Consider the following 10,682-nt stretch of genomic DNA (forward strand, 5'->3'; position numbering starts at 1 on the left):
CCTCTAACAGCCGTCTTTCGACGTGAGACTTCCGCTGGTGCAGGCACACCATGTTCACTCCTGTACATCGCGGTGCATGTCTCCATCTGACCAATGAGGGGCAGACGAGAGATTGGGCGCACCCTGTGTCTACTACTGCCCGGACTGGGCTTCCCTTGACCCAGGCTCTGACTTCCGGCAGGGGTTGAATTTGGGTCCCACCGGGAGTGCCCACCCCGCACTCCATTGACTCAACCTCAGGCATGGTTCCTGCCCCTGACCACATCTCCAACAAGTCCGGGACCTTTGCAAACCTCATCTGAGGATCTTGAGGGCAAGTTTTTGCCACATGGCCCTTTCTGCCACAGGAGAAGCACGTCAGGCCTAGCAGCCCCTCTCTTCTGCCCCCCTTGCTCTCTGGGCCCCACCTCGTAACCGCCTCTTGCCCTCACGTACCTTTGGGTCTCCGCCGGTCCCCTTGGGCCATGTCGTATTGTTCGGCCAGTCGCAATGCCTCACGAGCGGAGTTGGGGCAATGACATCTTACCCATTTCTGGGTGTCCTCCTCGAGATCTGTAACAAACTGTTCTAGGAGAATTTGATCACAAATTTCTTCCTTTGATGTCTCTTCAGGCCTGAGCCATTTACTCAGCAGATCTGCTAGATTCTGCCATAGAATGCAGGGAGTTCTTCCCTCACCCGCCTTTCTCTCCCTAAAAGTCTGCCGGTGTCTTTCTGGCATTATATCTAACCGCCGTAGTATCTCGGCCTTAACTTTGTCATAGTCCAGGGCATCCCCTCTGGCCATAGCTCGGTATGCCGCCTGAGCCTGGCCGATTAGTAAGATGCCTAGGTGTCCGGCCCATTTATTTTTCTCTAACCCTGCAGCTATAGCCGCCCTTTCAAACATCTCTAGGAACGCTTCCAGATCATCTTCCTTTGACATTTTTGGCATCCGAAAGTCCCGTGACCCCTTCTGGGCCCACCACTGCTGCTGGAGCAGGTGCTCCTGCAGGCTTGTTTGCCTCATGGCCTGTTGCTGCTGCTGCTGCAGCACCTGGACCATCAGGTTCATTGCTTGTTGCAATGTCTCCCCTCCGGGCATTCCAGGTGGGTGCTCCATTTGTACCCCTTATTACTCCTGGGGAGGCTGACGTTGGAACCAAAATGAGTTTCCCGGCCAATGCACCACTGTGCGGGCTCGGCGTGTCCGATGCTGTACTCGCCTTTTCACACATCTTGCCCAAAGCTTTTCCAATCACTATGAGTCCCTCCTCTCAGCCTGTACGCGCTTGATACGCCTGCCATGACTTTGATGTTATTCCGGTTCAGTAATCTTATTCTGGCGCGTATCAGTCCAAAAGTGAGACTCCGGGATTCTTGGGGCCCCTAGTCAATGAGGGCTCCGCCACCCCTACACCCTCACCTGTACCACCGGGTCTGTCGTCGTCTCAGGTCAACGGACCCGTCAGTAGGTCGCTCCTTTTTCACTCAGAGATATCTGTTTTATGCCATCAATTTTCCCAGCCAGGGGTTATTTGGGCACTGGGCTACCCTGCCCTCTGTGCCCTATTGTTACTACCTGGCTGCTAAGTGCTCAAGCACTCATCCCTAGAACCCTCTCAGGGCTCCTTAGTCTGTTCCCTGGCTTCTTGCCAACTTTCAGTCCTTATAAACACCGGCCAGCCTCTTCTTCTGTAGAGAGTGCCCCTCTACTACAATCTATATGGCTCCCGGCTTCTGCCGGGTCCAGCCATTCTCAGCCACACTGCACAGCCCGGGTCTTCACTGGGACCCATTGTCCCTGCTTCCCCGCCGTGTGGGGGCTTTGCCTTACCCCACCAAGTCCAACAGCACCTCCGGACAGTTCCGCTCCAGTTGCCGGTGCTCCCTCTTGCCGCTGCGGCCGCCTGGCTTCCTTCCGGCTCCGCCTCCTCTCTTCCGGACGCCGGCGTCCCTCTTATGCTGGTCCTTGCCATCCGGGCCATGCCTCCTTCCCCACACCTGAAGACGGTAAGAGGTTGCCCAGCGTTCCGGGCGTGTGGGAGGGAGTTCAGCGCTGCTGCGCCGGGGCAAGAAGCCTCCAATCCGGCCTGCCTCTTCACTCCCTCACAGGACTAAAAAAAGAAACTGAGGGAAAAAAACAGAACCAGAAAAAAATACCCCAAATCATACTCTAAAGGTCAAACACCTACTATAACATATTACAAAAAATATTTGTCATGATTTGTGTTTGCATAATGTATATAAAGGTGACTGTAATAACTCAAAAATAAATTCTTAGTCTTGTATATTGTTGTAGAGTGGTGGGGTATGGCAGGACTTATTTCCTTGGCTATGGTGCCAGAATCACCAGCGAGGTGGGATAGACACTACTTAACTGTAAGTGTAGGGTGGGATTTCAAAGTGCACTCAGCATTGGCCTAACTTTCTGTTAAAGTGAATAGAAGCAAATTTAGGACCAGGCAGACTGCTTTTGGAAATCCCACCATGAAGTGTCTAGTTTTAAACACCCCAGTATAAACATTTAGCCTTATGGTTTTTTAATATTGATTTGAAAAAAATGGGAGGTGTAAATTGGCATTACTAATTTTAAATGCACGGTTTCTAGCAGCTGAAGACATGGGCCCAAGGTTGTTTAAGCCTAGGGGGCCAGATTCAACGCTACACTTGTGTGAGATGAAAAGGTCCAGTACTTCAAAGCAGCCATAAACTATACTTTCAACTGGTCAGCTTCTGAAGGAAATATGCTGCCTACAACTCCTTTCCTCACAGCTGCATGCCAGCGTAGCAGTAACAGTTATGCAGATTGTACCAGGCTGGGGGGTGGGGGGGACGGGGGGGAAGGTCCTAGGGTTGCTGTGCTCTCCCCTAGCACCCCTACCGTGCCAGGTTGGTCTATGATGCACCCTCAATCTCACCAGCTGACTCAACAGGTGTGAGACCCTAGCTCCTCCTGGTTGCCCTGGCAACTGGCACCTGGGTGACTCATCCTACTATTCAAGTAGCAGGCACCTTACTGCCCTGCTACACAGATATTATTAATTCTGACTGCAGAACTATCAACCCAAACAGGAATTCCTGTTGTCAGTTCTGTGGTTTTGCCATTGGAGGATTCAGTGTAGAGCAGTTGCCCCCATTCTGTTGCCCAACAGTATGTGGATCCCTGGTTATATACACTGTCTGCACAGATTTGGATAAAGGTACAGAATGAAGTCTCAAGGGGCATGTGTGCATGACACTTTAAAGTGGGTTAAATGCTTTTGCACCTCTTTAAATGGTGTTTGCACGCGTCGGCAGCATATCTCACATTAATTCCAGCCGCGGTAGCACATTCGGCAGCAGAATGCACCTTAAATGACTTTGGGACGCAGCAAACTAAAATACCTCCAAGGAGATTTAGTTTGCTGCCCTATAGCCGCAGAGTGAAGCACCGGGCTCTCTGAGGCTCAAGGGTTGTGCAAGCAGCCCGGGAAGGCAGGCTCCACCGAACAAAAAAAAAAGTGGTGAGCCTGATCCCCACCCCCGGAACCTGCCTACTTGCATGAGCTGCGTGGGGACCCGGTCCTTCCCGTCACAGCTGCGGTGCCCCCTGGGACCACCCGAGCCGGGTCCCTGTGAGCAGGTGCTGCCTGGGGAGGGGCTGCCGCTGCTTCAGAGGGAAGCTTGAGCAACTCCCCCCCTCCCAGCCCAGGGACAGCTTCACCTGCTGGCATCTTGCCCTCCTCTCCCCTCCCTGCCACTGGAGAGACAGGTAAGACATGGGTGTACATGACATGGGGGTTTACTTCACCTTAAATTGAACCAGTATTTTTAAAAACCCACTGCTTCAATTTAGGGCCCCTGTTTTGTCTACACATGCTCTTTAGTTTCTGTTCTCCTCCCTTAGATCCCTCTTTAGTCAGCCCTTGTTTTGCCTTGATCTCCTTTGTGCTTCATACTGGAGGGGGATGATCCTGCCCAGTATTACTATGTAACCCTTCTGCTGGGCACTGGTTGGCAGAAACAAGTGCCAGGCTCAATTTTGGGATACTAAATATATTTTACCTTGGTTTGAGCCCTGACCCAGACCACCTGGGAAAAACTAAATGAATTTCCAGGGTGTCCCACATGAATAAAAACTCCCTCCTCACAAGCAGTGTAAACACAAAAGACATATATTATGGAAAACAGAGGAAAACACCAAGTGCAATTTAAAACACCACTAACTGCAAGATATAGTCTAATAGGTTGCACTGCTAGGGGAAGCTGCTAGAGAGCATGGGTCCTTCTGCAGTGCCAGGTGCTCCTTGTTGCTCTTGCAGGAATGGTAGCATGTCAATCTTTGCTCCCATGGAGAGGCTGTATGCATATGTAGGGAGTGACTGCGGCTCCAGACAGCATGCACATACCCCAAAACTTCTGGGCTGGATTATATGGCCTGCTAAATGAAACTGCAAGGAAAACTCCAAAAGGAGACAGGTTGATTAATGGCTACAGCCAGCCCAACCATACAGCTTGACTAGACCAAAGGACCATCAAAAGAAACAAGGGGAAAGACCAGGCTTACCCTCTAGGCCTGTGCTGCAGGCAGTTTGGGTCACAGCTCCACTGGAAGAAGAAAGCGGCAAACCTCAACCCTGACCCAAACTGGCAAGATTAGAATCTCCCAGGTTTCAACCCTATTTAAACTGCTAGGCCTAACTCGTGGCCAACAAACCCAAACCAATACTCTTTTCCCCAGTATTAATCCCTTAAAACCTCTAAAGAACAAAGGGGAAGAAAAGGAGGAGAGGGGAGCAGTGGCAATGTGTAAGGGGTGCATGAGGGTGCATGTGTACCCCCTGAGACCACTAGTGTACCCCCTGGCAGGCTGTGCTCCCTGCTTAGGTGACAGACAGGGCAGGACAGGCAGGAGTGCTGGTGCCCCCCTGCAAGCACTGGCTGGGGAGTGGGAGCACAAGATGAAGCACCGTGGCCACTTCTGGGAGTGCTGCAGCCGCTTCCCGGTTTGTGAGACTGGCCATGGGGGGACTCCCCTTCCCCCCCCAATCACTGACTGCTTGCTGGAGGGACACGTGCCCCCCCTGCCTAAGGTGGCACCACTCACCCATGGAGAGGAGTTCCCAGAGACTGGGACAATTCTCCCTCCCCCTCCAATGTACCTGAGCTTCCCTTTTCGCTATCTGCACATTCATTCTCCCTTGTGTTACAATTAAAATAATCTTTGTAATATTCGTTAGGACCATTATAAAACATACTGACCCAATCAAAAATCTTTCTTTTGTTTCAAGAGTAAAAAGCATGTGTTTATTTTTCCAAAGAAATCCTACTCTAAGAAAGCCTATATTTAAGTTTCTTTTAAAAGATGTGTCATAGCTAAAATAAGATACTGACTTTTTATGTGGTTCTGATTCTATATTTAAGCATCAATGATTAAGACTTTGATTATTTCCTTAGAGATAATGATCTCAAGGGAGGGATGGAAAACTCCAGTCTACCATTAATATCCTAAACTGAAGTTGTTATTACTATTATACTATAAAAAATCCCACAAAAGTGTATAGATTTTTAAAATGGGTAATGAATTTTCAATGCCTGTACAGAGGACATCTATAGAAAATTGATGCCTTACATAGTAGCCCATCAGATTGCTTGAGTCCTAGCTTGTGACCTAGGCTAGGAAGAATGATCAAGTGCATTGTTTATCAACCACTGGGTCATGACCCCTGGAGGGGGGCTCACAAAACTAAATTTGGCATTGCAAGGTATTATAAATGTATTTACAATAAAAAGCGAAGAAATTCTTGCTCCCCCATATCTTACATACTCTTTCACTTCAAGGGTCACATATTTTCTGTCAGTCTCTCAAAACATTTCCAAAACTGCGATGGGCATAGAGTTATTGTCATTGATACGTTTTTCTCTACCTTTTACAATATGTATAAAGGGTCTGCAATTTTTTTTTACTTTAAATAAGGGGTGACTCATCTGAAAATACTTGGAAAAATGACCTAGTGAACCAGATAAAGAAATTGGGGTTCAAGTCCCAGCTCAGTCAAAGTCTTCCTGTGTGTCCTTGGAAAAGTGACTTAGTGTATCCTGTGCCTCAGTTCCCATCTGTAAAATGGGAACAACTGTTCATTCTCTCAACAGAGAATCAGAAAGGATATTTTTCTGAGCAGATACTGTCAGTGATATTTGTTTCTATTCAAATGCAGCGTGGTGAACCCATACAGAGTGTTAAACTGGAAACTATGAGTGTGGATAGTGTCCAACAGCATGCACCAATGACACCTCCTAATACACCTGACCCCCGGAGCCCACCGAATCCTGAAAACATTGCCCCAGGTAAAGAACAAACTGAGGAATATGTGAAATGCACTGAGGACTCAACTGTTTCGTGATGAACAGAAGGTCTTTTTTTACATTATCATTAATGGGCTATATACTAGTGATCAGCAAACTGATTCAGATGAAGTCAGACCTCATCTGAACCTTCAACTGGAATGCAAAGCAATGTAGTTTAAACACCTTATCTTGAGTCTTCATGTGCCTCTCCATTGTCTAGTCTCATAATGAAAATACCAGTATATTTCCATAATGGAAATACACTGAGAGACACTGTTTTCAGATGTAAGAGCCAATTTAGAAACAGCCCAATCTCCTGCCTAAATATACTAGATAAGTTTGGATAAATATCCAGGGTCAGGTCCCCAGATTCTATATCAGCATAACCCTTTGGTTTGGTCTTGCCAGACTTAACTGCTTAATCTGCACCAAACTTGTCAATGGTCTTAAGGTCACCCACCATAATTTTATTACAGCCAAAATAGAAGTCTTAAGTCATCGCAAATTTTAACTGAACCTTTTATATGGGAGTGGCTGAGAGGGGAATTTGCCTGTGATTGCAGATAATTTTTCTACTTATTTAAAGTCCTTCATTGCAAAAAGACTATTTTATTTAAAACACTGAGCTAAAGGGAGGCCTTGTTTTGTTTCCTTTAAAGACTAGAGTTGACTGAATAATTTGCGACAAATAATTTATTCAGTGATAGAGTCCTCTTTCCTGTTTGTGAATTATCCATGAGCAGGCTGTGGTTTTTTACAAATTCATTCTTTGTTCAAAATTATTCAAAGCGTTTCTTGTGCAGACCTTTACCAGCCAACATAAACTAGGTCAGTGCTACTCTATTAGCGCTTGCTAAAACTCTGCATATCCACAAGCCAAACACAAAGCAAATGGGTGCAATCTGTTTCCATAACTGATACATAAGCTAAGTCCTCAAGCTGGGTGCATGCAGAATATATTCACCAAAATCCTGACAAAGAGGCAGTAGATTTTAGATTTGCAAACAAAATTGTTTCCAATTTTGGAAACAAATTGTTTTTGAAGCATAAATAGAGGATCAGAAATCCAGTGGGTTAAAAAGTGAAAAAATACATTCTTCTCATTTTGAAATTAATATTTTAGATCATGTGCTAGGATAACTCCTGGCTGGTTTTCATATTATATTATATATTGAGGGCTAGCCTTTGCTCCTTTTATTGGTGCTATGTGGTATCTAGCCAGGAAAGCAGTCCCACTGGTCAAAAGACTAAGTTGTGTAATATCTCAATACTGCTCAACTACAGTAAAAGTGTCAGAATCTGTCCCTCCTAGGCTGGGGAGAGAAGGGGCCTGATTCTTCCCTTCCATGAAGGGCAAAAGGCAGCAGAGCGGGAGGAATTTTTAGAAGCAGTAAGGAATGATGAGCAAAAGTCCCACAGTAAAAGTGATAGGGCATGTGTCCTTAATTCCTTTTACTGCTTTGGGAAATCCAACCCAAAGGCCTATCTACAGGTAGAACTGGAACATTTTAACTGAAGGTGAGTTGGAGCCCATTTAATTAATCTGAGACAAAGGTTGGATTTATGTGTTGCCCCCACTTCTGCAAGTGATATATTCCACTTCGCTGGTCACTTTCTCTTCCCCCCATAAGGGGAGGTGGAGGGCGGCTATCATCATTCTTATATGTAACATTGGATTATGATATGAATTCATTACTGTCTTTAATTGTACTTGAGATACTTGAGAGAAAGGTATAATGTAAAGATTTGTTTCTGTTAAGGATATTCTGGACCACTGAAAGAAATTCCTCCTGAAAAGTTCAACACTACTTCTGTGCCAAAATATTATCAGTCACCCTGGATAGAAGCTATCAGAAATGACCCAGAGCTGTTGGAGGCTTTATACCCTAAACTGTTTAAGCCTGAAGAAAAGCCAGAGCTGCCTGACTACAGGAGCTTTAACAGGTAATTCAGGGAAGAGATTGAATTATATAGGATGGTAGATATTTCTATAAACTGGAATGTTTTCACCAAACTATAAGGAAAGAAAGTAATGAACACAGACAAGCAATTGCATATGTGCACACACAGAAACACAAACACATGTACACACAAAGATTAAAAATATCCCAGAAATCTTTAACGGAGAAATAAATCTCACAGTTACAGTTCCCAAGCTATTTTCTAGAGGAATGTCATAATAAAGACTAGGAAATAATGAAATAAAGTGGGAAAAATAAGAGAAGAAAACAGCATCCAATGGGAAACATCCTGATGGAAAGCACAAACTACAGTAAGTGCCTCATCCAAATAAAGTCTTCCCATTTACTTCTGTAGGTACTGGATCTTGTCCTAAATGAACACTGTGCACAGGGCACTTCCTATTAGAATTAGGTTTACAATAGGAAGCATCACATTTCCTTGTTTCCGAAACATTTGTATTCCAGGGTGTGATCCTACAAAGAGCTGAGCACCCCTAATTCTCCTTAGAAACCTGGGCCAGCTGAGATATGACACCCTTAACAAAAAGCGTTCAGCCACTAGCTGGATAAAACATATCATTGTGCTTACCTCACCATCATCTCTGGAAGCATCTGCATGGATAGCAATGTAATGCTGTAAAATAGGGTCATAAAAATAAAATTAGGCCCCAGGTACAAACTAATGTGTGTTCAGTACAATGGGAGCTGAATAAGAAGTTATTTACACAGTAAGTAGTGCTTTAAGGCTTTCAGTGGAAATTCTTGATATGTTGACACTGGTTAGAAATAATTTTGGAAACTTTAAAAGCATCCAAACTTTGTCTGTCACTTTCATTCATAATATACACAGTGTCTTCATTTATTAAACTCACAGATGTCTTTTTCTGAATGATCCCTCTTTGCCTCTGAGTGATTAAGGCAAGCCAAGCAAAAGTTAAAAAAAAAAAAAAAAAGGAAAACCCAGAAAACAAAAATCCTGGACAGGTTGCAATCTGTTGGAAAATGGGAGCTGTAGCAAAGTAAACTTGTAGGAAAAGGCTAAAACCATTCAGTGACAATGCGTAGGGGTGCATATGCACCCCCTGAGAGTGCCAGTGCACCCCCCGACCAGCTGCACTCCCTGCTTAGGCCTTAGTCGGGGGGGCAGGTGGGAGCACCAGTCAGTGAGATCGGCCGAAGGGGGACCCCAGTCAGCAGTCCCCGGTCATCAAGATCAGCCGAGGGGGAACTTCCCCCCAGTCAGCGAGATCATCCCCCGCCATCAGTGAGATTGCTGACTGGTCGCTGGGGGGGCACATGCCCCCCCTGACTAAGGTGGCACCAGTCCCCCATGAGACCGTTTATTCCATTCTGTAACATAGAGGTAAGCAGATGGGCTGAATTATGAGTGCAAGGAGAAAAATACCACTCAGTGGGTGCATCTACACAAGATGTTTACTGTGTAGTAGACTAATTAGCTCTGCAGTAAATGTTGCACATCCACATGTGTACCCCTATTAGGTTGGAGTAAAGTAACTCTGCAACAGGATAGTACAAAGCAAAAAACTTGACAGCATTGCACATGTAGATGCTGCCCCAGTTGGCTAGGGCACAAGGGTGCTTCAGTGTGGGGACTGCTGGATGGCTAGCCCTGCACCCTCATGCCTCAGCCAGCCAGGGCAGCATGTTGAGCCAGGGGAGAGCAGCCCTGGGCTGGCAGGCTGACCCTTGGGGCCCCCTGCCAGCCAGGGTTCCTCCAACTTGGCTTAACATGCCGCAGTCCCAGGCTCACGTTCAAATGGCACGCCTGGGAGTAATAAATTTCAGTGCAATAAACTCTGGAGTTTATCTCTTTGCATAAATCGCACATGGAGATGTCCCCAGTGGCCATCATAGACATTCCAGTTTTCTGCTACTCTGTCCTCTATTGATACGAAACCCGACACCTTTATGTCCTCTATTTTTCTCTTTAAGAGAAAAATAGAGAACATAAAGGCATTCAGTTTCATACCAATAGAGGACAGAGGACAACTGGACTGTCCTCTATGATGGCCAGCCTGGCATCATAACAGCACAGCAGAGCATGCTCTGGCTCTTTCTACAACTATGTGCATCGCCACATGAACAGATAACTCTGTGTAGCATGTTTTCCTCAGAAAAGGAGGCAATAGATATGAATCAGAGAGGTGATGTGACCACAAGAACGACAGCAGCACAGTTTCAGCACTATGCTTACTAGCACTGAAGAAAAACCTGATCTACACTCATATACAGAGGGAGAGACTGCAACTGAGTCAGCCCTGATGCCATCGCTGGGGTAGGCAGAGGTGAGGAAAAGCATAGGGACGTCATTAATGTAGACGTGTGGTTCGATATCTGACTGGTACCCAGTGGCCTCTTCAGTCCTCTCAGAGAGCTTAAGGTCTCTCCATT

The 10,682-nt window shown here is 46.1% G+C and overlaps 1 protein-coding gene across 1 annotated transcript in view; it reads left to right on the plus strand.

Moving 5' to 3' along the window:
• Positions 1 to 10,682, plus strand: part of MYOZ2 (myozenin 2) — a 52,408-nt gene that overhangs the window by 30,897 nt on the left and 10,829 nt on the right. The window contains exons 4-5 of the mRNA XM_019522031.1: positions 6,180 to 6,309; positions 8,070 to 8,253. Of these exons, the coding sequence (XP_019377576.1) occupies positions 6,180 to 6,309; positions 8,070 to 8,253 (314 nt within the window). The remainder of the gene's footprint in view (positions 1 to 6,179; positions 6,310 to 8,069; positions 8,254 to 10,682) is intronic.

Source organism: Gavialis gangeticus, unplaced genomic scaffold (genome assembly GCF_001723915.1).
Source record: "Gavialis gangeticus isolate Ggan-Ray unplaced genomic scaffold, GavGan_comp1, whole genome shotgun sequence".
In the NCBI taxonomy this organism is placed as follows: domain Eukaryota; kingdom Metazoa; phylum Chordata; order Crocodylia; family Gavialidae; genus Gavialis; species Gavialis gangeticus.